The sequence below is a fragment of the Mauremys mutica genome, chromosome 3 (assembly GCF_020497125.1).
Source record: "Mauremys mutica isolate MM-2020 ecotype Southern chromosome 3, ASM2049712v1, whole genome shotgun sequence".
NCBI classification, from domain to species: Eukaryota; Metazoa; Chordata; order Testudines; family Geoemydidae; genus Mauremys; species Mauremys mutica.
The window spans coordinates 19,413,137-19,439,802 of record NC_059074.1 but is presented as its reverse complement, the minus strand read 5'-3'; the positions used below and the strand labels follow the sequence as shown (position 1 = coordinate 19,439,802).

The 26,666-nt window shown below is 39.8% G+C and overlaps 2 protein-coding genes across 3 annotated transcripts in view; one reads left to right on the top strand and one right to left on the bottom strand.

Moving 5' to 3' along the window:
* The window catches only part of GCFC2 (GC-rich sequence DNA-binding factor 2), a 38,061-nt gene extending 23,406 nt beyond the window's left edge, over positions 1-14,655 (top strand). Inside the window, exons 13-18 of the mRNA XM_045011733.1 lie at positions 4,450-4,571; positions 5,876-5,952; positions 6,830-6,896; positions 9,767-9,913; positions 12,078-12,202; positions 13,100-14,655. Coding sequence (XP_044867668.1) covers positions 4,450-4,571; positions 5,876-5,952; positions 6,830-6,896; positions 9,767-9,913; positions 12,078-12,202; positions 13,100-13,214 — 653 coding nt within the window. The 3' untranslated portion in view covers positions 13,215-14,655. The remainder of the gene's footprint in view (positions 1-4,449; positions 4,572-5,875; positions 5,953-6,829; positions 6,897-9,766; positions 9,914-12,077; positions 12,203-13,099) is intronic.
* Positions 14,656-19,129: 4,474 nt separating this feature from the next.
* MRPL19 (mitochondrial ribosomal protein L19) lies at positions 19,130-26,240 on the bottom strand. Of its 2 annotated transcripts, none has more exons than XM_045011980.1 (6): positions 26,088-26,240; positions 24,464-24,575; positions 22,798-22,916; positions 22,156-22,290; positions 20,997-21,178; positions 19,130-19,721 (listed from the first exon to the last, which is right to left on the bottom strand). In XM_045011980.1, exons 1-6 carry the CDS (start codon positions 26,173-26,175, stop codon positions 19,506-19,508), a joined length of 852 nt encoding a protein of 283 aa, XP_044867915.1. In that variant the 5' UTR covers positions 26,176-26,240; the 3' UTR covers positions 19,130-19,505. The 2 variants fall into 2 exon arrangements, with proteins under 2 accessions (XP_044867915.1, XP_044867916.1); XM_045011981.1 differs by lacking the exon at positions 26,088-26,240 and adding an exon at positions 25,359-25,392 and having other exon boundaries at positions 19,131-19,721.
* Positions 26,241-26,666: the final 426 nt, after the last annotated feature.

The window sequence follows — 26,666 nt, the reverse complement described above, 5'->3', positions numbered from 1 at the left end:
TTAGTGTGGCACTCTGTCACTTTCTGGTGGTGACTGGGCCACAGATAGAGGTTGATGAGCCTACTGAAGTTTTGGCTAACCAACTTGGGTCTCTTAGTTCAGGAAGGTAAAGGCTTATGCTTTACGATTTGGATGTCCCTTCCTGCCATCAGTGACTCACCCAAGGATGTTGTGTTACACTGTTCATAAAAGCAGGCAGTTTGATATCAGATAGGGAGCCTAATCAAACTAAGCAGATATGACTCCTTTCTAGAACCATTTTTGTATGTTTTATTCTCACTGCCTTCCTTGTCCAATGTCTATGTAGCTAAGTTAAAATGAAGTGCTATATCAAATATTTTCCTGTTCTAAATTAAGCAGTTAGTTCTTGAGACCCTTCATATTTTTTACATAATATTTGGTAATGGTCTATGTAAATAAGATATTCTCAATTATTTAAATTCGACTCCTAAAGTCAGTAGAAAGTTGTCTATTATTGCAGATCACCTCTTGAATTAATCATAAATGACATTGATTTCACATTGTATTCTTGGTTTGTCTATATGCTTTCATGGCCCCTCATCATAGCATCTAGGTATCATGTACATAACTGAGTAGAAAGTATTTGTGTGTCAGAACCATACGGGGAAATAAATGTACATTTTTGAAGTAGACCTATTAATGTATAAGTATATGCAAAATTAGCAGAACTCACTTGCCAAATGTACTTTATATTAATTGAATATATCGATTCTTCAGACAAGTAGCTCCATTATGTGTATGGGTATAAAAAGGTTTGTATGTACTTACTAGTCTACATAAGGAATGAATTACTACTAAGGACATTTCTGCTGTCTGGGGCATCCTAAGCTACACAGTGCATCCCTCATGTGGCGGATGAGGGAATGTCAGGCATAATATATATTTGGAGCAACCTATATTGAATGAGGAGCCATGGATGTATGGTTGTGAGTCAGACCAACTTTCTGTCCTTGTATTGATTTTTTTTTTTAAGTCCCAGTTATGGAAACAACCTTGATTAAAAAGAATGAGACAGAGAGGCTGGCCAATTGAGACAATTAGCCTCTTGAAATCAGAGTCTGCAACAGATAAGCTTGAATGGAGGTATGAAGGGATTGGACCAAACCCAGGCGGGAATTCATTGCCTGAAACCAGAGATCCTCACAGCGCCTGCCATTGGCTGCTGTTGGAAGACAGGATACTGGGTTAGATGGACCATTGACCTCACCCAGTATGGCCATTCTTATGTTCTAAAACTAGCATCGGGTGCTAGAATGTGAGAACCATGTGGGTGACTGAGTCAAGTAGTTGGAGAAATGACCCAATTCAAGATTAGTGTTCTTAGAATGAGTGAAATGAGATGGACTGGAGGTGGAAGACTCCATTCAGATGGTATCACAGTACCCTATTCAGGAAGGCAAAATGATACTCTTATAGAGGGAGTTGGATTATTCCTCTACAGAAAAGCAACAGAAGCTCTACAGGAATGGGGACAAGTTAACTTACAAATTATAAGAGCATGTTTGGTTACAAATCATGCTAAAGTAACTATCATCCCATGTTATGCACCTACCAATGAACATGATGAACAAGTAAAAGATGCATTACATAGTAAGTTGAAGGATGTATTAAACCAAGTCCACACTTAGGATGTCATTCTGGTTATGGATGACATGAACTCAACAACCTCAGATATGAGCATTGCATGAGTAAATACAGAAGTGAGGGGTGAGTGGACAGTGGTGATTTACTAAGCTGTTTAGTAAGTATAACCTGTACATTAGAGGGACACTTTTCCCTCATCTAGGAAACAAAAACTAATATGGAAGTCAAATGGTGGAATTATCAAGAAACAATTGGATCACATTGCCATCAGCAGATGGTGAAGAAGATAAGTGCTGGATATATAATCTCTTACAAGTACTGATGTAGGAAATGACCACTATCTTGTAATTGAAACAGTTAGAATAAAGCTAAAAAGACAAGCTAATAAGAAAAAAGAGATGGACTTCAGTGTGAAGAAACTGTCTGACCTGGGAATCAGGAGGGATTTTAAAATCTAGCTCTCAAGCAGATTCCAAGAGCTGTGGGTAATGAATGATGATATAGAGTAACAATGGGCTCACTTTAGGAATGTCTGTCAGGAAGCTTCCTCAACTTCATTTGCACCAAGGAGATCAAAGAAAGAAGAGTGGATACATTCAGGCACATGGAAATTGATTGAAGAAAGAAAAGCTTTGAAAAAGAGGCAAGTACAGGTGGCAGGTGAAAAACAATGCACAGTGCAACGGGACTATGTAGAGAAAGACAAGTAAAGAAGTTGTGATGAAAATGTAAGAGAGAATGGCTTGACAAAGTTAAGAGAAGCTGAAAGTGCCTCAGTGAGAGACAAAACCGAGAAACTGGTCCATGTGTATATGCAATTATCATGGTTCCAGAGTCACAGTGGTATTGTAAATGTGAAAGATGGAAGATTAACAATGGAAGCAGAACGACGGTGAGAACATTTTTAAGGAAGTACTCAACTAATCACAGCCAACAATTCTAATTGAAGGTGAAGAATTAAATATCTCACTGCTAGAAATTTTAGAAGTAGAAATAGAGGAGGCAGTTAAGCAGCTAAAAAATGTGAATGTGCCTGGTCAAGATAAAATCAGTGCTGAAATGCTTAAAGCTGGGGAGGAGGTGTAGTTCATGAAATACATAAACTTTGTAATATAGTTTGGGAGAAAGGTGTGATCTGCAAACTACCAAAGAGAGGAAACCAGGTGGTGTGTGACAGTTAGCAAGGAATAATGCTACTTTCAGTAAGTGGAAAAGTGTTCTGCAGTGTACTATAGAACAGAATCAAACTAGCCATAGATGGAAAAACTGTGTATTGAGCAAGCAGGCTTTAGACCAAAAGGGTTATGTATAGATCACATCATTGCCCTGAGATGATTGAATGAGAAAGGGCTTGCTTGCCAGAGAAGATTAGCCTTGAACTTTATAGATTTCACCATTGCTTTTGACTGCATTCATACAGAGTTGCTATGGAAGATCTTGTGGCAATATGAGCTTCCTAGAAAAGTAGTGTCACTGGATAAGATGCTGTATGACAGTTCAAAATGCTGTGTAAGGACAGAAAGTGGAAAGATCAACTGGTTTATCATCATCACTGGAGTGCAGTAGGGATGCATTTTATCACCTCTCCTCCTCTGCATCGTGATAGATTACTTGATGCGAAAAGCAACATCCAAGGAAGATATAGGAATTATATGAAGTAAAGGAAAACTTCAAGATTTCGACTGTGCAGATGACATTGTTCTGTTGGACACAGATGATGGTGGTCTGATAAAGATCACAACCAATGTCCAATGTGAGGATTAAGTAGGATTAAGAATCTGCCAAAAGAACGTGAATGTCATGATAATTGAAAGCAGTGATAATGCATATGTGATCAATAGTGAAGATACAATATGGATAACTAGTTTGTATATCTTGGAAGCACGATGATTGCTGATGCCTACCTCTGTAAGGAGGTGGAAGCAAGAATTGGGAAGGCAAGTAGAACCTTTTCAAGACTGGCAAATATCTGGAAAAAATAAGGAGATTCACACAAGAACCAAGATAAAGTTATACAATGCTGTTGTGATATCCACATCATTATATGCTTCTGAAACTTGACAAATGCTAGAAACCAATAACAGGAAACTTAATGCATTCTATCAGAGATGCTTGCAAAGAATACTTAGTGTCTGCCGATGAGAGAAACCAGGGGTTCTCAAACTGGGAGTCGTGACTGGGGGTCACAAGATTAGTATGTGGGGGTCACAAGCTGTCAGCCTCCACCCTAAACCCACTTCACCTCCAGCATTTATAATGGTGTTAAATATAAAAAAAAATGTTTAATTTAGAAGGGGAGATCCCACTTAGAGGCTTGCTGTGTGAAAGGGATCACCAATACAAAAGTTTGAGAACCACTGGGATAAACTAACCAACGCTAATGTATTACAGAAGACTGCTCAGCAGACTTTAGAGACAATGATTTGAGAAAGAAAGCTGGTTTGGGTGTGTTGTATGGATAGCAAAAAAATGTATTCCTAGATAAGCCTTTGATTAGATACCACCTGTTGGAAGACAGAAAAGAGGAGGACAACAGATGATGATATATAAGAAAACCACTAGAAAGATGTTGCTGTCATGGAAACAGACTATAAAGGAGGAAGAAATGTGGCATTAGACAGGTAGAAAGATTGGGTTTGCTTATATATCACAAAGCATGAGAGCATCTAATGAAAAAATCTGCTTATGCTTACTATAAAGATGAAGAATGAAGTAACATTGTTACCTTTTGCGTGGTGAACACTTGTATGCAAATTAAGTTTATCTCCTGTTTTAGAGTGACATTTTAAAACCAGCAAGCAACTACTTGTACATCATTTCTGAAATAATTAATGTTTTTTTCAGGCTTTGTAGAGCATGTGTGGGATCCTTTATCAACTTCACAGTCAGTCAGTCTAGTTCAACTCTGCAAAAATATCTTTGAAGAACATTCCCTTTCCAAAAATGAATCCAGTAAAGCAAAAGAGGTAAAAACCACTGTGCTGTTAAGAGACCAGAAGAAAATGGTATATTTTAAAGTCATTGATAATTATATGCTCTTCCTATCCTTGCTGTATGGATTCATCATATAATTCTAAAGTTGCTGGTATTTGATTAACCTTTGCAGGTCACCTGTAATAAGCAAAAATTTAAAGCTAAAATTGTTCTGCTCTCAGATGTGCAGATGCAGCTCCCTTTTAGTCTGTGGGAGATGTGTACATCTTTTCACTGGTTTATAACTACACTAGAGCTGAAAATAAGCTTTTAAAAAAGTGCAGGCCTGTTTAAACTTCGCTAAGTGGCTTCCTTTCTAGAAGGACTTTAATTTATAAAAAAAAATGGATAATCATTCCACCAGTAAAAAAAATCTCTATAATGTTAAGCATTTTATAATTGTGCACTCTGAGTTCATGATTCTCTACCCCAGTATGCTAGTTTCATTCCTATGTAAATCCAAGGAATTTCACCATCATCAAATTGGTGAAATTGAGTAGAAAATCAGATCTTGAATATGAAAACCCATGTGTGTACCTGTCAGCCAGATCACTGCTTTGAATCCGGGGAAATCAAATACAGTAGTACCTTTTCAGCATATTTTTGATGTCTTGGCTAAAGTCAGAAAAAATAAAACTAAAAATTGCCCACAGTTTAATGTGATAAAAGTGTAGAAACACTGTGTAAAGCTGTTAGACCTTTGGAGAGAAAAAAGTAACTATCTGTGGTATTGCTTATGACACAATTAGTTATGTAGAATTTTTCAGTTCTTCTATGTGATTAATCTATTGTTTAACCACCAGTTTCATTTTGTAGTTATAAGAACATAAGAATGGCCACACTGGGTCAGACCATAGTCCATCTTGCCCATTATCTATTTCTGACAGTGGCCAATACCAAAGCATCATGGGAAGTTTACAGAATAGGGTAGTTATGGAGTGATTTACCCCTGCCTTCTGCTTCTACTTATAGACTGTGTATAATCATTTTGCTAGTAAATAACATGCAGCAAATGGCATAATTTGGGGGAAATTAAATTATCTTGCAAAACACCACAATGACACATGGTTAAAGAATGTGGTAGGGTTAGTTAAAATTACAACCAGCTGATAACTATAGCTAAGAAAAAATATATAAAACAGGTGGCAACTGTTTTAGTCTATAATAAAAGTATCACATTCATCTAAAGGGAAATGCTGTCATTAAAATTATATCTTACAATATATCAGCTATCATTTAAATGTTTTTGTGGGGAGGCATTCGTATGTCGATGATAAATCTACAATTTTTTTAATAGGATCTGGTCAACTCAATTGTTTCAAGAATGAAGAAGTCGATAGAGGAAGATGTCTTTATTCCTCTGTATCCTAAAAGGTAAGGCTAATTCTGTACAATACCAACACTTCATTAGAAGTGAGGTGCCAGTTTAATATACAGTCAACATGAATTGGAAACTAATGGAATAGAAAACTTCCTGAAATAGCTACAATTTCCAACGTCTACTACATCATTATGAGTCAGGTTTGGAAGCTCTTACTCAAGGTCGTGAATAGTAACTCACAGAAGCAGTCCTGTTTATTAGAGGAATTGAAATTAGTGGGACGACTACTGTGAGTAAGTGTTCCACAATGTAAGACCACCTCAGTCTGGCCCTATGTATTAATTGGTGATTGTTAAAAAGATGCTTTGGCCCAGCTAGCCTGTATTTCCCCTTTGATTCATCTCCTCCTCACATTCGTGAATTGTTACGGTTTCCCTTCAGTCTTTTCACTGTGAAGAAAAATACCTAGCTGTTAGATGAAAGCAAATTCAAAAGGTTTGCTTTATTGGATTTGTTTATTTACTATATTCTGTATATTTCACAATTTTGAATTAATGGGAATCCCTCTTTTTAGGAGAGACACAGAATTGGAAACTAGGATAATGTTGGGGAAAATGCATTGCTAAAGCTGATATAGGAAGTTTGCAGAGTATCTTCCCTCTACTGTCTGACTTTGTACAGTGCTCTGTCAGTCTGATGTTAAGTGTTTCCAATTGCTACTTTTAGTAGGGACTATCAAGAGACTAGTGATGGATTCCAAATGTAAAGTTATGTAACAGAGCTGAGACCTATTTTCTGTTGTGGCCCTCTGTTGAGAACTGACATTAATATCCATCATTATACAGAAGAAGTCAATTGGCTGGATATTTTTTCTAAACAAAACCCACAAATGTTATTTTACCAATTTTCTGTTATACTTTCCATGACCAGCGCTGTGGAAGACAGAATATCACCACAATCAAAATTTCAAGAAAGACAGTTTTGGTCAGCTGTAAAGGTAAGCAAAATGTACCTAATTTCTCTCTGACAAATCATTTGGGCTAAAATATTTCATGCTTGATCTCAACCAAGAAATACATATTCAGGGAAGTTTGATATCCTGGGGATAGTGCATTGTACTGGGAAGGATATATGTAGTCCTAAATGAGAAGAAATAGAAATGTAGGACTGGAAGGGACTTTATAAATCATCTTGTCCAGTTCCCTGCCCTGAGACAGGATTCAGTACTATTTCTAGAGTAGACCATCCCTGGCAGGTGTTTATCTAACGTGTTCTTAAAAAAACTCCTGTGACGGAGGTGCCACAAGGTAACTTGTTTCCGTGCTTAACTATGCTTGCACTTAGGAAGTTTTTCCTAACGTCTAACCTAAATCTCCCTTGCTGCAATTTAAGTCCATTACTTCTGGTTCTGTCCTCAGTGGTTAAAGAGAACAATTTACCACCCTTCTCTTTATAACATCTTTTTATGTACTTGAAGACAGTTAACATGTCCCCCCCCTTGGTCTTCTCTTCTCCAGACTAAACAAACTCATTTTTTTCCATTTCCTCCTGGGTCATATTTTCTAGACCTTCCGTCATTTTTGTTGCTCTCTTCTGGACTTTCTCCAGTTCATCCACATCTTTCCCAAAGTATGGTGTCCAGAACTGGACACAGTACTCTAGTTGAGGCTTTGTCTGTGCTGAGTACAGTAGAATTACTTCTCATGTCTTGGTTTCAGTACTCCTGCTAATAAGTCCCAAAATGATGTTTGCTTTTTTGCAGCAGTATTTCATTGTTGAGTCATGTTTTGTTTGTGATCCACTATAGCTCCCAAATCCTTTTCCTAGGCAGTCATTTCCCATTTTGTATTTGTGCAATTGATTATTTCTTCTTAAATGGAGTACTTTGCATTTGTGCTTATTGAATTTCATCCTATTTATTTCAGACCGTTTCTCCAGTTTGTCAAAATCATTGGCATTAGTGCTGCTTTGAGCAGGGGGTTGGACTAGATGACCTCCTGAGGTCTCTTCCAACCCTAATCTTCTATGATTCCATGATCTTGAATTCTAATCCTGTCCTCCTAAACACTTGCAACCCCTCCCATCTTGGTATTGTCTGCAAACTTTATAAACATCACACTGTCATTTTCCAAATCATTTATGAAGATATTGAATAGAACCAGACCCAGGACAGATCCCTGCAAGACCACACTCAATATGCCCTTCTAGTTTGACTATGAACTATTTATAACTACTCTGAGTACAGTTTTCCAACCAGTTGTGCATGCACCTTTATAGTAAGTTCATCTAGATTGTATTTCCCTATTTTGTTTATGAGACGGTCATGTGAGAGCGTATCAAAAGCCTTACTAAATTTGAGCCATATCACATCTACTGCTTCCCTGTAGCCACAAGGCTTGTTACCCTGTTGAAGAAGAATATCAGGTTGGCATGACATGGTTTGTCCTCAACAAATCCATGTTGACTGTTACTTATCACCTTATTATCTTCTAGGTGCTTACAAAGTGTTTGGTACCTGGAAAGATAATGAAGCAAATAATCAAAGTTAAGCTGACTAGTCTATAATTTCCTGGGTTGTTCTCATTCCCCTTGTTATAGATAGGTACTATATTTACCCTTTCCCAGTTGTCTGGGATCTCTCCCATCCTCCATGAGTTCCCAGAGATAATCACTAATTGCTCAGAGACTTCCTCAGCCCAATCCTTAAGTATTCTAGGATGTATTTTGTCAGGCCTTGCTGACTTGAAGACATCTAACTTGTCTAAGTAAATCTTAACTTGTTTTTTCTGTGTTTTAGCCTCAGATTTTACCCCATTTACACTGATGATCACAATTTTAGTTGTCTGATCACTGCTAACCTTTCTGGTGAAAACTGAAACAAAAAGGCATTTAATACTTTGGCCGTTGCTGCATTTTCTGCATTTATCATTCTCTCCTCATTGAGTAATGGGCCTATCCTGTCCTTGCTATTCCTCTTGCTTCTAATGTATTTGTAAAATATTTTTTTGTTACCCTTTATGTCCCTACCTAGTTCAATCTCATTTTGTGCCTTAGCCTGTCTACATGCTTGTGTTGTTTTTTAATATTCATCCTTTGTAGTTTGACCTAGTTTCCATTCTTTGTATGACTCCTGTTTTAGTTTCAGGAAGGTGTGCTCTTCAAAGATAATTGGTTGTGAAATAATGGTTATAAATGTGCTGTCATTTGAATGTACTTATCCATCCATTTACACAAATGCCATATCCTCCCCATCTCACCCCAGACCTTGGCCAACCATTCTTGCCCTGCATATTTCCTCTTTCCATCACTTGCTTCAAAACTAAGAGACGTTTTGCAGCATGAGCTTTCGTGGGTGAATACCCACTTCTTCGGATGCAAGTGAAGAAGCATGCATCCAAAGAAGTGGGTATTCACCCACGAAAGCTCATGCTGCAAAACGTCTGTTAGTCTATAAGGTGCCACAGGATTCTTTGCTGCTTCTACAGAGCCAGACTAACACGGCTACCCCTCTGATACTTGCTTCAAAAGTCCACTTTAGAGGGTCAACAAGATTTGGTGGCCTTTGGGCTGTGCCCCATGTCAGTTTCCAGGTCCTTGCCCTCTGCTGAGTGCATTGCACTTCTGGGGCTCCATACCCCAAGCGCACATTCTGATGCGAGTGTTCAGTCCAATGATCTCCTGTTCAAATAAACACATCAATGTATTTTTTTATCTAAAAAGATGGAGTTGAGGGAAATTCTAAGTGGGTATTTGGGCCTGCATGCGGTCCCATGAGAACATGTAACCAAAGTATTACATTCTGGTTTTATACTTCAGTTTACCTCCTATCACCAAGTGTGCTCATTCTAAGCTTCTTTATCATTTCAGCTGCTGTCTAATATTCTTCTTTGGGATGGGATCATACTAGAAGATACACTACATGAGTTAGGACTAGGCAAGCTGCTGAATCGATATCTCCTTCTGATACTACTTAATGCACCACCTGGACCAGATAATGTGGAAAAGTGCAACAAGGTAAAAATTACATACAGGAAAAAGGCTTATATTGAAGAAAGAGTTTTCATGATAGAGATCAGTGTCTGAAGATAAAATAAGTAACAAACATTCAGTATCTGTAGCTTTTAAGGTAACTTTGTAAACCCTTGGTGGTTTTAGAAAGGCACAGTCAAAATATTCAAGCCCAAAGTTTGGACACTTGGAAGCTATTACAGTCCAATGGAAAATACCTTTTTTGGATCCTAACGGTGAAATCCTGGCCCTATTGAAATCAGTGGGAGTTTAACCATTGATTTCATTGGAGCCAAGATCTCACTCTAAGTATCTTTTTGAAAAATATATCTGTTCAAAATAAAATAAAAAGTGTGAGCTGTTCATGCTTGCCTAGATCACCAGCTATAATTAGCCATTTAACCTACAGCATGCTAGTAATGTTTCAAAGCCCATTGAAGAAATGGAAAGATCTCTGCTGAATTCCTTCAAGTCTGGTTCAGGCCCACTACTCACAAAGTTGTATGCTTTCTTGGTGCAATAGATTATGCTAATGCACAGAGAGATTTTGGCCAAACAAAAGCCACATTAGGTTTGTTAAAAATCCAAAAAATGCCAATGTTTGATTCCAAAGTAAATCTTTACACCATTGAGAGGATAGAAATCCTGGGTTTTTTGCTTCCAAGTGTTACAAACAGTAGTTGGTAAAAGAAACAATTTCTAAAAAGGTTACTGGCAATTAATGATTTAATCCCTTGGCTCCAGAATAAGTATTTTCATAATGCTGGTTGTTAATGTAAGTTCAATGGCTGGAGTTGTATATATCTAGCCACAAAATGATTTATCAATGAACCTCTTGGCACTGAGAATGAAGAAGGTGGTGGATTCTTTAGAATTGGGCAGATTCTAACTTCTTGACCTGAGGGATTAATGCAAGCAAATGTTTTTGCCCAAAGCTGATGTATGCTAATGTGCTCTAAAGGTTAGCAGTTCAAATGGGCAATAACTAATAGTGTATTATGCCTGCTAGATTGTTAGAGGGCTTTCCCTTCACCCTCTCCCCTGGTTCTTGTCACGCAGACAGAAAGCAGAAGTCCCAAGTGTAGACAATGCAGTGTTCATTGGGGTTAGTTTCCAGCAAACATGTTCCATAACTCTGACGCCGCAGTGTTTAGTCCCCCCTCCTCAGAAGGCATAATTATACCTGCAGTGCATGCCCACGGTTCCACCCCTTACAACTTAGGGTCATGTTCCATTTTGCGTGTGGAGTCTTCGTCTCACCTTTTTTGTATCCTATGGGAGGGGTAAGGAGTGAGGTTGTGCTCTGGTCAGGGATGGGCATTTCTTTAGTCTTTTAGTGTTTTATACCTTCCCCACCCCCAAACTCTTTTGCCCCTTCCGACTGGTTGCTTGATTTTTGCCTTGGATAGGGGTTGAGGCAATCTTAGTGTGCTCTGAGTAATACTTTAACTGCTTTTATCTGTTCCCATTGTACTAACATCCGACTAGGCAGAAGCCACATCACATATTAGTATAAGAGTATCAAAAAGTCAAACCCAAAATTCTGTCCCAGGCTAACAAACATACCTATATACTAACATAGATAATATTGTTGTCTTTAGGCTGTCTTTTTAATATATGCATGCAACAAGCATCAGAAACAAAATGGGAGGTGTAGAAAGGTTTGTGATAAGTTCTCTCAGTCATTTGTGTATAATTATCGAGGGGTAGCCGTGTTAGTCTGGATCTGTAAAAGCAGCAAAGAGTCCTGTGGCACCTTACAGACTAACAAACGTATTGGAGCATGAGCTTTTGTGGGTGAATACCCACTTCGCATGCATCCGACGAAGTGGGTATTCACCCACGAAAGCTCATGCGCCAATACGTCTGTTAGTCTATAAGGTGCCACGGGACTCTTTGGTGCTTGTATATAATTGTTGATGTTCTGTACACAGAACCATAAAAACCTTTAGAACAAACATCAGACTATAAATTCTTGAAGCTGTTGAGTATGCCAAGAATAACATACTCCATTGAAGTGATATCTGGCTCTACATCTGACAAAGCTTTTTATTAATTACAACAATGGAGCCAATTAAAGGAGAAATAAGAAGCGTGAGTTAAACCAGAGTGAGAGTTAATGCATTTAAGGATTGTCTAATCTTTTTCCAAATATGTTTTGATTGAACAGGTAGTTGCATGTCTCCCAGAAAGATGGTTCAAAGAGCTTAAAAGCAGATCAACTCTCCCTCAGTTGACGAACTTTAGCCAACATTTATTGCAAAGTGCACATACACTGTACAAGAATAACTGCAGGTAATCTGTCTGGCCTTTTTTTTTTTAATTCATTTCTACATGTACTGTGTATGTCTCTAATGTGTTAACTTTTTTTGTGTCTGTATGTTTACATGATACACTTTAAAAGGGACCTTGTAGTGGTATATATTTTGATCTTTTCATAATAATGCTTATCCATTTGAGAGCTGTGGAAGGATTGTAAATCAAAAGCAAATTAAAAAATCTTGTAATGGACACACAAGAATAATGGAAAAGGGTTATGTAATTGACTTACTGATAATAGTGTACAGACATGTAAAGTCCTACATTACATCATTCTTATAACACTGGTCTGTGTATTTCTAGAGAATTGAGGAAATAGTCCTATAATAGAAGCAAAGAGTCCTGTGACACGTTATAGACTAACAGACATATTGGAGCATGAGCTTTCGTGGGTGAATACCCACTTTGTCGGATCCACTTCGTTAGTCTATAAGGTGCCACAGGACTCTTTGCTGCTTTTACAGACCCAGACTAACATGGCTACCCCTCCTGATACCAGTCCTATAATGTTGTTTCTAAAGGAGGCGTTGGATATCTGCTGTGATTCTCTGTACCTTGCACACTCTGAGCTGTCTTATTAGTGCTTGCTTTTATAAGGAATGCAGTTATTAAAATATGGAACACCTAATTAGATTAGTTTAAATTTATAAAACATGATCTAATAGAAATGGAAGATACAGATTTATGCTAGCTTTTCCTGCCTAGCCTTTGGACACTGGAATTTTATGTAGGCAACATAACCGATCACCAAGCTCAGGATCATTTTCATTCATTTCCAGTGTAGTTTCTTATCTGCTTTTAAAAATCAATACACTCAAATTATATGGAGGTCAGATACTTGAATGTTGTAAATTTTTTTTATTATTATTTTAGTGATGAAACAAGAGACTTGATTCTTCTGTTGGTGAAAGTCAACGCTTTGCATGTTGCAGAGGACTTCATTGAGGAATATAAATTGGAACACCTGAAATCTATTGTCAGCAAGTAGAATTCCAGCAAAAGGACTAAAATATAAAGTTTAAAATGCTGTAGCCATTTTGGGTTTGATCTAAAGCAAGATAAAGATCAAGCTAAAATACTGTTAAAGGTTTTGCTAGAACAATGCAACTGACGAGTTAGGGCTGCCCTTTGACTTTATTCTGCCTTGTTGAGCCTAGGTATTTAAAGGCCCTGCAGGTAATAGGCTTATATTTTTGCATTTCTTGTGCACCCAAAATTCCCACGGAGGGTAGTGAGTGTACTTTGTGCACCAGGAATGCAAAATCTGGTCCAATGCATGTTGCACTGGTTGTCATCAAGTTAGTTGAAGATGAAATGGTAATCTTAATTCCTGAATGACCTTGCTTTTGTTGGATTTAATTCAAAGTGGAGCAGTGTTTTAGTTTCTGCTATAGGGGTGATAATGCTTATTCCTCTTATAGGTGTTACTTAAAGGATAGTGAAAGGATCTGAAAAATGTGTCACAGAATCAGTATACTGTAAGTAAACAGCCTTGTGTAGAATTTCCAGTCTTGAACTGTGAGCCTAGTATTGTGTACTCTCTCTCTCTCTCTGTCTCGGAGAATACCAAGTCCCTTCTCTGGTGAGATCCCAGTGACCATCTTCATGGAGATCCTTGGGAGAGTTAGTCAGTACAAGTCCTGCAGGGTTTCAACTGAGTAATAGCAAAAGAATAACAGGGACAGTTGAAATAGGTGCCTGCTCCCTAGCTTTCTATCTATATTATACTTAGTGTGCAAATACAACACTTGTAATATCACAGTGTAAGGATGGCATCCACTGTATGTTGTCTTTTATAATTCAGATGCTAATGTGGATTGTGCTCAAGTGTTTGTGGGCCTGGGCTCACCTCTGGTCTTATTTTTCATCAAAGTTTCTTTTTAATGATCATATACACTTCAGTTGTTGGCAGTGAGACACATGAGTCATTTATTGTAGCAACTTCAGAAATTATTTCAATGTGAATTTTTCACATTGTTTTCAGAAATCTGACTGGTGTCCGAGAGTCTTGCTGATTGCTGTTTTTGCTCCTCCCTGATGTGTACACAGTCTCATCTATCATACAATCTATTTTAAAATATTGTATGTATATTTTAAAGTGAGAATTTTGAATGTATGTAACGAGTCATTCTGCCATGGACTTGAAAAAGATTTGATTATAGAAATCCAGAGTGTGGCACAAGTTCTGATGCAGCGTCATTTGTATCTGTATTTCCCCAAATGGTATTTAACACATATATTTGTGGGGGTTTTTTATAGTAGATTTTTTTTCCCTGTGGACATGCTTTAAACATTTTTTTTAAAACTGCGTATTTTTTTATTTTTGTAAAATAAATTAATATCAATTGTAAATAACTAGATGCTATTTTTTATCCTGATTGTTTAACTCTTGTACAAATGGTCTTACTTTGTAAAATAAAATTGTTAGTCTTGCATTTTGTTTCATATTTATTTAAACAAGTAATTAACTCCAATTCTGGGCGTTCACTGTATTTACCATACTAACATGATTTAAGCAGCATAATTCTAGAATGTGCAGGATTCTACAAAGCAGCACACTGTTTCAAGACCATCTTTTTGCTGTGATTACTATAATAAATCAACTTACTAATGATGGCAAGATTGTGCAGCAATTGATAACTTTTTTTTTTAAATTAAGATTTTTACCAGCAGGAACTATGAAATTAGGCAATAGCTAATCCATATAAGCATGTGATTTGTCCTCCCTGCCTTCCCTCCATATTTGTTGGTATGTTGTCTCAAATTAGACTGAGTTCTTAGGGAATGAGCAGTGTTGACCTGTTTTTGTACAGCACCCAGCACAATGGACCCCTGATGATGTAGATGCTATTGCACTACACCTAACATTCCTTCTATGTCATTATTGACTTTGATTCTGGATGGTGTGGAGGTGCTATTTTGGATGATATAAAAGATGGTGGCCATTGGGGGCTAAAGAACCCAGCAGATGTATGGCAAGAGTAAGGGGTACTTACTCATGATGATGGCCAAGATGAATTCCAATTTGTGTAACTGAATTCTGCAAGCTTCAATTTTCCCTGAAGTTTCAGTTGGCTGTGTAAGTTGTCCTGTAATAACAGAGCTGTTAAACAGCAGCATTGTTTCACCAAAACACTGCTCTTCCTGAAGCGTAGTTGAAGTGACAAGCGTATGTGCATGTATTTTGTAGAGTGCTGTGGGAGCCCACAGGCTAATGTGTACTTACTAAAATGGCCTTTGAAAAATGTATAAGATTTTTTGCAAACCTGAAAATATTAAGTTTCTACTTCGTGTGTTTTGTACCAAAACCAAAGCTTTCAACAACTTAACAGATGCCTACATTTCCCTCTGGTTTTGGCCAGCCATGTGGCACTTTCAGAATTGTCAGTTTCCCAGTGTACAGAAAGCCTGATGTAAACTCAGGCCTATCCTACAGGTTGCAATGGGGGAAGGGTAAAATAGCTGCTGTTAAAAGTTTAAAACGCCATTCCATCCTCGATTTTATAAAAAAAAAAAAAGTAAAAAGGCATTTTTGTGGTCTTATCCTTTCTACCAGCAGCTTTAACTACACCTCTTCTCCCTCTGTGGTATTAACTAAAAGGTATAGCTAGTTGTTTGATTACATTCATTGCTTGTTCTTAAAAATGATTGAGACCCAATAACAACCATTGCTAAATTTATTGTCCAAAGACAAAGCAGTACAATATGAAAAGGAGGCAATGCATGCCCTCCTTATCTCTCAGCATGTTTTTACATGGAAGGTATGTTGCAAAGATGCACATTTCAGCTAGCAGTATTTAACACTGACTTTTTACAAGTTACAGAACTCATGTCACTAAAATCCAACCCAATTATTATTATAATCCATCAGTAAGTAACAGCTCCTTGTTTTGCTCTGTACCTTCCTTACCTCTGTTTTGGACACTACATTCCAAACCAGTTGGGCGTAACGATACATCCCAATCTGTGCTAGGACATACCATTCATGTATCCTGGCTTTGTCAGGCTTCCTATTTTCTAATGCTAAAGCTTATATCAGCTTTGAAAAGTGTTGTGGGATACTTGACATGGGTGAACAGAATTGCCAGAAGAGCATAATACGTTGATGTAACGTCAAAACACCCATATATAATGTATATTGTATTAATGCCATGTTGTGACATTCCCTAGGGTACAGGACTGCTGAACAGCTGTGTCCCCTCAATATTCCAGCCTGGGATGCCTTTTATACTGGCTTGTTGTGGGAACAACCGCTCCTGGCCAGTTCACATACAGCCTCTAGCATGCAAAATCCCATTGTGACATTCCCAGCTATATTACGTGAATGCTCTGGCGAGCCACTCATGAATTACATACAGGGCGACACCAACATATTCCCAGTCCCAGACCTTTCTCCAGAAATGTGCATCTTGTACTGCCAGCACCTCCTGGACAATACAAGCTCATAGAAAGTCTGTCATTTCATCAATGAAAAATGATATGCACAGACTGTTATCTCAAGTGGAGGTTCCCAAACATTTCAATCCAAACCCGCACTGGTTTAGATAAAACAATAACAAGTTTAACTACAGAGATTAAGTGATCACCAGTAATGAGGCATAAAAGTCAGAACTGGTTACAGAGAAAATAACAGGATAAAATGAAAGCTAACAGGTTTCAGAGTGGTAGCCATGTTAGTCTGTATCAGCAAAAAGAACAGGAGTACTTGTGGCACCTTAGAGACTAACAAATTTATTTGGGCATAAGCTTTTGTGGGCTAAAGACCACTTCATCAGATGCATGCAGTGGAAAATATAGTAGGAAGATATACATATACACATACATACAGAGAACATGAAAAAAAATGGATGTTGCCAAACCAACTCTAACGAGACTAATCAATTAAGGTGGGCTATTATCAGCAGGAGAAAAAAAACTCTTGTAGTGATCATAAGGATGGTGCATTTCAAACAGTTGACAAGAAGGCGTGAGTAACAGTAGGGGAAAAATTAGCATGGGGAAATACATTTTACTTTGTGTAATGGCGCATCCACTCCCAGTCTTTATTCAGGCCTAATTTAATGGTGTCCGGTTTGCAAATTAATTCCAGTTCTGCAGTTTCTTGGAGTTTGTTTTTGAAGTTTTTTGTTGTAATATTGCAACTTTGAAGTCTGTAATTGAGTGATCAGGGAGGTTGAAGTGTTCTCTGACTGGTTTTTGAATGTTATAATTCTTGATGTCTGATGTGTCCATTTATTCTTTTGTATAGAGACTGTCCGGTTTGGCCAATGTACATGGCAGAGGGGCATTGCTGATACATATCACATTGGTAGATGTGCAAGTGAATGAGCCTCTGATGGTGTGGCTGATGTGATTAGGTCCTATATTGGTGTTCCTTGAATAAAGATGTGGACAGAGTTGGCAACAGGCTTTGTTACAATAGGTTCCTGGGTTAGTGTTTTTGTTGTGTGGTTGCTGGTGAGTATTTGCATCAGGTTGGAGGGCTATCTGTAAGCAAGGACTGCCTGTCTCCCAAGATCTGTGAGAGATCATCCTTTAGGATAGGTTGTAGATCCTTGATGTGCTGGAGAGGTTTTAGTTGGGGGCTGAAGGTGACATTCTGTTACTTTCATCTGATGAAGTGATGACCTGTCCATGACTTCTTCTATATACCCCTAACTAAAATTTGGGCTGGGGGACCACAGGGGCTCTGGGGGATGTGTGGCCTGGGACCCTGGCTAGTAGGGGGGTGGAGGGGAAGGTTCAAAGGGTCCCTATCTGGCTCCATATGTCCCTGCAGCTCCTAAGGAGAGGGAAGGCCAGGGGGGCTCCCTGTACTGCCCCCACCACGAGCTCTGGCTCTGCAGCTTCCATTGGCCAGGAACTACAAGCAAGGGGAGCTGGGGGGTGGGGAGGATGTGCAGCACATGGAGCCCCCTGGCCCCTCCACCTAGGAGCTGCAGGGACAGGCCTGCTGCATCCAGGGAGCCGCCCCCCCTGGTAAGCACCACCCTGCTGCTCAACCCATTGCCCCAGCCCTGAGCCCTCTCCCTCACCCAAACTGCCCCAGTGGTGACTGGTGGTGTTGGCTCAGGGGTTACCTGATCTGCTCAGGCAGCCCCAGAGCCAGCCATACTGGCCGCTGCAGGAGTTAGAGAATCCATGAGGGATGCAGCCTTAATCATAATCTAGTGAAAATTGTGAACACAATAGTAGGGACTGTCACAGATGTGCATAATAAGTATTAATATGGTGTACATGTTGGCTAACAGTGGTCATCTTGAGGGTGCCCCTTTAGGTCCCAGGCATCCAGCTTTCACCTATGTGATTTGCTATAGTTCCCTTGCCATTCAGAGTGATTCTTAGTCCAACACCTGCAGCTCTCTTTCTCTCTGGGACAAGGAGAGGGTTACCAGTGACCAGCTCCTTTTTAAAGCACAAAAGCATTGTTTTATTTTCTCTGTAAATAGTCTACCTGTATGCTAGCTTACCAGCTATCTCCCATCTTCTACAGGGAGACCCTGGCCAGTTCTTCACACCCTTCCAAGAGGATTTTGCCTTCTTGGGTACAATCTTGTTTTTTGTTTTTGTTTTTTTAAATCGAAGAGGGATGTGGCTCAATTGAGTCTGACCTTTTATTCTTAAAGCTCTTTGTTTGCTGGGCCTCTTGAACCCAGACTGAACCAGTGCATGCAATTCAGCAGGTAGTACTTCTTTGGAGTTGTTTACTTGTCCTGAGATCTAATTACTGCCCCCACTGCCAGCCAATTTTCTTGCGGGGAAGCTTGGTAACCTTGCTGATAAACCAAACATGCAATTCCTAGCTCAGACTGATACATACAACCTTTAGGAATAGAAAAGTTTGACTAGTCCCTGGTCACATCTGTCCCTTTAAAGCTTCCATGGTCTTGCATGTGTCAGACCATTCAAAGTAACATTTCCCCCTTGGCAACTACTAGTGGTGAATCCAGTGAGGTGTCTATGGCCTGTTGTCAAATGAGTAACATGAAAAGTGTAGCAGTGAAGGCCTGTTTTGTTACTGTAAAGACTGAGAATGCCTGGGAAAGGGGGCTGGACATAATACTTTAAGATAATTTCTCAAGGTTTTACTGAAGACAATAGGACTCACTGCCCCTACTCAAAAGTGGAAACTAAAGGAGGTTAAAACCACTGCACTGTATATTCACAAATGTACTTTATTGTACATTCTGACTATAAATGTCTTACACAATTGAGGAATTATATATTTAAAAAATTCAGGTAGCCTCCCTCCTCAGTAATCTGCTGTATAAAAGCAGTATCATTTTTTTAGCTCTTCATTCACTTCTTTCCATATTTCTTTCTCTAATTTTGAAGTATCATATTCTCGCAGCATATCAAACTTTATCCAGGGTCTGCTCCACTTTTGTGCTTCTTTCATCATTTCTTCAGGTAGTTCAAAGTGGATTCCTTGAATGTTAAATTTTGGTCGTTCCCAACGTTTTGTCCAGGGTCTCGGTTTCATTTTGACTTTCAGCTAGGATTGGAAACAAAGAATACTTAAGATACAAGTCTGCATAGAACTTTGACTTTTTTGCATTAGGATGCTTTTTCAACTTGGCACTAGTTTTTGTGCTCTAAAAGAAAGTGATGCCAAGTTTGACTTTAAAATCAGCTCTAAAGAGCTACTGATCAGTTCTAACTGGAATTTATTCCTGAAGAAACAGTCATTTCATGCCTATGTGCACAACTCTTCTGTAGACAAGGCTCATCTATTTTCAACCTATTTTTGAATCCCACTTCTGATCAAAGTTAGATGTGGTCTTATCTCACATAAACAACTTGTTATTCCTCTTCAGAAACAGGGCTGTTAGTCCTTAGTTTACTATCATAATCACTTAAAATATTCCCTCCCGTTTTGAACTATTAATTGTTACTGGACAGTTAAACAGTCATATGCCCTCCATCATCCTCAAGATGCACATGTTCACGCTTAAGGTCAAACTTCCAATACTTAATTTTTTCCTGACACCCTCTATTGTGGTTTCCCCCTGCAGTCTGTCAATGCCACTAGACATAGGCATATGCAGGCCACACTGCTTTTAGCATAGTGATAAACATTATACAAGAACTTAAAGGAGATAGAGAAATCACCATCTTCTGAGTTTAATACCTAACAGATGGTACCATACATGGCACAGTACAGGATTTGCATACTTGAACTGGCATGGGATAGCCTATTACCTTCTACAAGTCTTCCCGAGCTAATGAAGAGGGTAGCAGATGTATTTGATTTAAGTCTTTTGGAAAGAAATTATCTACTTTACATCCACTAAATTTTTACCCTCAGCATGACAATAAGTTATTGTCCACTACCATTCCTCCCTCATGTAATTTTACAGACAGATTCTCCTAAAAGAAAATTTAATATTCAAATAGTTCCAGGGAGGTTGGGCAGACATCTAATTCCCATCTACAGAACACATACAGCATGGAGAAAGCTTCTCCACATAATCCCCTACATGTGCCTCAACTCTGACCTGGAGAGCCCACCTCTAGAATTTTTATTTTTTATGCTTATCAATCCTTGTTCTCTGTTAAAACAGATAGTGAATAATCATCCACAATGCAGCTGAACTATGAAAACAGAATAAGACCAAACTTGTTTTACATGTGGCACCTGATAGTCCAGTGGTCTTAGAGGGCTAGATTCAAGCTAACACATTAGATATGAAGTGTTTATATTTTATTACAAGTCACTTGAATCACCTCCTCACTTTCCCACCAAACTTCTATCACACCAGACTCATACCTGATTTACAGGAATGTCGTCATTAGCTGAATGGGGCACAGGTTTCATGTTAACATCAAAAGTACTATATTCAGGAAGAGCATCCCGTAAATACATCAGGTTGTCATCTAGTCTCTTCTCCAGCTTCAAAACCTTGATCTCCCGGATTCGAGGATTGTACAGTTCATAGCAAAACTCAACACCTTAAGAAGACAAACAATTATTTAACTTGTAGCTGAGAATCAGGGGCCATAAGAAACCTAGTCCGGGTTTGATATATTGCATGTTAGTGTTTCAGATTCTTATATTAACTGAGGATAGTGTTGGGTTACATTTTGGGTCTATTTTTTGAACAGAGTATTGTATACATTTCTCTTTTACAAAAATTGAAGTCTGTGGTCTAGACTAGCTCAAGAGGCAGAAGCACTTATAAGTATAGACTTTAAGAGGGAGCCACAAGCATGAATTTTAAATTACTCAATGTATTTTGGGTACAATGGTGATTATTCACCTGAGATATATTTACGCAAAATAAGGAATGCCTAATTCCTGCTTATATTCATAGTAATGCAGACAAAGCAATGCCTGTATTACCCTACAATGGCTTGAAAGTGCACCAGAAAGGAGGTGTGTGATGCAGCAGGCTGCTACATTGGTCTTCCACTATGGAGACCTAGAGTCAAATGTAGCTTAGGTTAGAACTGAGGTGATGTAGGACTGATATGAGACAAGTGAGAATCAGGATTAAGCTCTATGGGGCCTAGCACAATGGTACTTCACTCTTGGTTGGGCCCTAGATGCTACTACAAAACAAAGTGTTTTTTGTAAGGCTGTTAGAATAATATTAAAATCCATTTATGAGCTGATTTTGTAGTAGATGAAGTTAGTAGATGTATTACTTTTGACTAGAGTTGAAACATGAGATCAACCCAGATGTGCCAGATTTTTAAGCAGCTGAGATATACTGTACACCAAGGCCTCATTGCCTCTTGCAGTGCATCTTGTTTTAAACCTAACAAGAAACAGTAGTATGCAAGATGATGATTTTCCTTTAATACTCTAATACCATTTCAACTGCAAACAAGATTTCTGTAATATACCATTTCATATATAGTTTAAATACTATAGCTCCTCCATTTAATAGTCCTAATGTAAGAATGAAAGCTGTACGAAGACATACCCTGCCCTTCTATAATATTCCGAAGCACAAAGGTAGCACCAAGTCCTTTTCCTCCTCTTTGAATGCAAATTCCTACAAAACGGCTGGTTTTGTCACTGGCATATGGATCTGCTGTGGTAACAGAAAGGATGCTTCCTGAGCAAAGGAGAGACTAGTCAGTAAATCATTCCTGGAACATGGAGGAGTCGTCAGATTTTAAGTGCAAACATTAACAGACCCACTCAACTAAATTAATCTTTCTAAGAGACTGAATTTACAAAATGTAGGCTTAAATATTTATATAAAAATATAAAATTTCTTTGCCTTCAAAGATTTCGTTCACATCATTAATGCGATTTACTTTTGTCTATAAACAGGAAAGATATAGACAAAAGTTTCTTGGACCACATGCACATGGCAGTGTTCAGGTTGTAAGCAATGCACAGAGAATGTCTGCATCTAAAAAACTAACCTGTGTTTTCACTGAGTTCAAATGGCAATATTTCTATTAATCATATTCTCTTAATTGATCCTATACTGTTCATTAAATTTGGCAGCAGAAAATAGTAACACTGTTATAAAGCTATGCCATTAATTTTTTTATTACTATATCAATGACCAATACCGGAAAAGTTATTAAAAATCCTAATGCTGTTAACTGACCAACATAGAACTCTGGAATGTTGAGCACTTTTCGCCTCCGTATCATGTCAGTTCTTTCAATATAGAATTTAAGAGGATCTGTTCTCTCTCTGGGGGGAATAAATTCAGGACTCAAGAACCTGTGGGGAAGTCAAAACCTTTATGAGTATAAGAAAGAAGCAACTTGTATTAAAACCTACAACTTACCATAGTACTAAAGTAAAAATATTTGGTTTATACATTAGACCTCTGTTATTCGTGTGTGCAGGTTGCCTTCACACTGACATAAATAGCAGTTTTTGCAATTCCTGATTTGAATGCTCCAAGTTCCTTTCAATGAGAAGATGTAGCTGCAAAATATCTGAATACAAACTACACAAGTGCCTACATTGGCCTTTTGAGTGCGTGATAATTTTCTATTGATCACTTTTGTCACTGCTATCACTTTTGAGCATTAGAACTATGGACAAGGAGGATTAGTAATGGAACCTTTCATGGTTCAATTCTAACATCGGATGGCTCATGGCTGAATAGTATTGTGCGTGAAACAAGTTGTAAGAAGTCTCTCTTGCTCCTAGCAGATGGGAGCCCACAAGACACACAGTGGATGAGATTTTCACCCCCACTCCTTTACATGGGATAATGGGGCCAGAAATGCATAGAGGGACCATAAAAACCCGGGATCTGACCGGAATTGCATGACAGAAAATTAGGAAGACAGATGCAGATGGTCCTCTGAGGATCGCTTCGCAAACCCTGTTGTAGGGGCATGGCTATGCAGTGGAAGCACAGCACACAGAACGGCAGAGATTCTGGTCAGTGCTGCTGTCCATAGGGTAGCCCAGGGAGGCTACCATAACTTAGCATCAAAGGGCTGCTCTGGACCCCAGAGGGCAGAAAAGGTGGTTTAAAGTGTGTGAGTGTAAAAATCCCTCTTGGCTTCAAGTTCTAAGAAGTGCAGCACAGAATCTTACCCTTTATGAAGACAGTTTCAAGTAATGAAAACCTGAATACCCTCACAGGGGTCAAAGTTCTGATTCTAAGAAACTTTCCCCACTCCTAGGCTGATTACATACTAAACTTCTCTGGGAAATCTCCCCATGTTGCACTACCACCAACAGTGCAGAAACATTTTAATCACCATCACCTAATATTGCCCAGAGCAGGTTAGGTGATATAATAATAGAAACACTTGTGCCCTTTCTACACTAGCCTTCTCACTGAGGATACCAGCATCAGTGGCAGCAACATTTTAGAAAGAGTGACTTGCCCAAAGACAAGCAGGTGGTCAGCAGCAGAGCCAGAATCATAACCCAGGTCTCTCAACTTCCACTCACGTGTACTTTCTCCCTATGACAGCCTGTTGTACTGAAGATACACATGCAATTAATATAATGAAGCTCAACAAAACACAACCTAGACTTGCATGTACGTTTACAACTACATAGACTAATCCATGAATCAGTATTTTGTGGATGCAAGTCACAGGGAAAAGTATTTTAAGCCCATTTTTTGACAAATTGTCTCTGCTAGACCTTAGCAAATGTTTACTGTACTTTGCATAATGGTGCTTAGGGGATTTCAGGAGGTGCTCGTATAATTAATAACTCAACCAATGACTAAGCAAGGGAGCAGCAACTTTTAAGAAGTGTAACTATACACTGTGTTAGGCAACAAAGTATCCTACCTTCTCTCTGCTACCTCTTTATGTTTGTCAACAACAACTGGCTTTGGAGGTGGCTGAAATTTTGCAGGTTCTCCACTGTTAGCCCTCAGAAGTCCAGAGGAAGAGAAGCACCCTTCAAAGACAGAAAGATGGTGCTGAAAATAAACCTATTTCAACCAGGAGTAAAAGCAACCCCCATAACAAGTATGCGTACAATTAAAAGGTAAGCAACTCTCAACCCTTTAAAATACTATGAACATCTGCAGTGTGCTTCCTCTGAGCCACCAGTACCATCTTAAGGCAACCGTAAAAGAAAATGCCTTCCTTTGTTAGTGCTCATATGATAGAAGGAAACTGAGAAGCTAATTCAAAGAGTTTTAGATGAGTCAAAAGGAGATTAAGAAAAATGATGCTTCTTCCTCTGGTTTAAGCATCACATTTTAGAACAGCTTTCAGATGACTTTATTCAAGCAGTTACTGCTGAAATATTTTCCAAGCTAAGACTAAACTCATCTAAAATCTATTTTTAATCTACAGACTTTAATACTTTCTCCTCGGTGATTTGCAGAAGTCTCGGGTAATTTTATGTTTTACTATTTGAACATTGCAAAAGGACTTATTACTGCAGTGTCACAGAAAGTACAAAAATGCTCTTGCATGCAAGATCTGTGCAGAGCTCACTGCTTGATGAATATAATAGTTCATTGAAATATCTCCTTCAAAAGCACCATAACTTCTGAATGCTCTTTGATTTAGTACGGAACAACTAGAATTTACCAGCTCAGAAACTAGTAATACTTTACAATTTCTATAACACTATCACATCTAAAATTTGTGTTACAATTTACATTAACTAGGCTTCTCAAAATCATTATGTCATTTGTACAAGTGAAGCAGCTGAGGCCAAATAACTGACCCAAGGTCTCACAGTCCATAACAGAGTAGGGAATAAAAGTACAGCTCTCTTCACTCACAGTCCTAGACCAGAACCACAAAATCAACCTTCCTTTTAGTAGATCTCTTGAACCTGTAAACTAGGGTAATCCATACAATTGTCAATTTAGAAAGAAGTGTTTGAGAGGCTTTTTACAGAGAGAAAATGAGCCCTAGAACACTGCATGAGAATGTAACCCAAAGCAATGTCACCAGGTGCAACACACATCCCAAGGCCAGAGAAAGCACTTTCCTTCCAAAGAGGTAGGGGGTGGTGGTGAGGGGGCTGGAAGCAGGGATCCAGGCAGCACCCCGCACCCAGCAAAGGGGGCAGTGAAGTGGGCAGGGACCCAGGCAGCCCCTCCCACGAAGGGGGACACTGCTGGGGGAGCAGGGACCCAGGCAGCCCCCCTTCCCCAGCAAAGGGGGCAGTGGCGGGAAAGAGGGACCCAGGTGCCCCGCCGAAAAGCGGGTAGTGGCCGGCGGGCAGGACCCAGGCAGCCCGGCGGGAAAAGGGGAGACGGGACCCCGGCAGGCCCGCCCCGGGAAGGGGAGGGTGACGGGGGAGCGGGGCGGCAGGGACCCGGGCAGGCCCAGCCCCCTCCCGAGACGGGGGCAGCGACGGGGAGGAGGGACCAGGCCCCCCCCGGCCTTTTGGGGGCTGAGGGGCGAAGCCCGGGGAGGGGGCTGAAATCAGGCCCCGGTTCCTTACGGCAGCGCGCTGCGGGCCGGGCGGCGGACGCCGTAGCGAGGGCCCTCACACCCGCCTGCTCCAGGAGCCTCCTGCCGCAGGCGGCCATGACGGCTCCAGCTAACGTCCCCTGCGCATGCGCGCGCCCCAATGGCGCTACGGCCCGCGCCGCGTCCCAAACTACCGGCGAAAGCGGAGCGAGGCCTCAGGGCGGCCGGAGCCCTGCTTCGGAGGCGGGGCTGGTTTCTGAGCCGGGGGAGAGCGGGAGGAGAGGGGGCGGGGCGCGTGGATGGGTGAGACCCCGTGCGGGGAGGGCGGGAGGCGGAGCCCTCAGTCGCTTCCCCCGTCACGGGGCGCAGCTGCAGCGCCTCAGCCAGGACGCTGCCTGCGCCGGCAGGTGGGAGGGGCTCTGCGTCCTCCGGGGGACTCCAGCTCCGAGAAGCGGGAGCGAGATCGACAGGAAAAGGGAAAACGGTGTAATCCGGGACATTACAGTCCTGTCAGTTTGACCTCAGGTGTATGTAAGGTCTTGGAACAATTTAAAAGGAGAAAGTAGTTAAGGACGTAGAGGTGAATGGTAATTGGGATAAAATACACCAT

What these genes read in the sequence shown, in the direction of transcription:
- MRPL19 (XM_045011980.1), bottom strand. Translation starts at nt 26,175, where the DNA reads ATGGCCGCCTGCGGCAGGAGGCTCCTGGAGCAGGCGGGTGTGAGGGCC. An exon ending in CCGGCCCGCAGCGCGCTGCC is followed by an intron (nt 24,576 to 26,087) that starts GTAAGGAACCGG and finishes CTGTCTTTGAAG; the next exon opens with GGTGCTTCTCTTCCTCTGGA. An exon ending in CATTCCAGAGTTCTATGTTG is followed by an intron (nt 22,291 to 22,797) that starts GTCAGTTAACAG and finishes TCCTTTGCTCAG; the next exon opens with GAAGCATCCTTTCTGTTACC.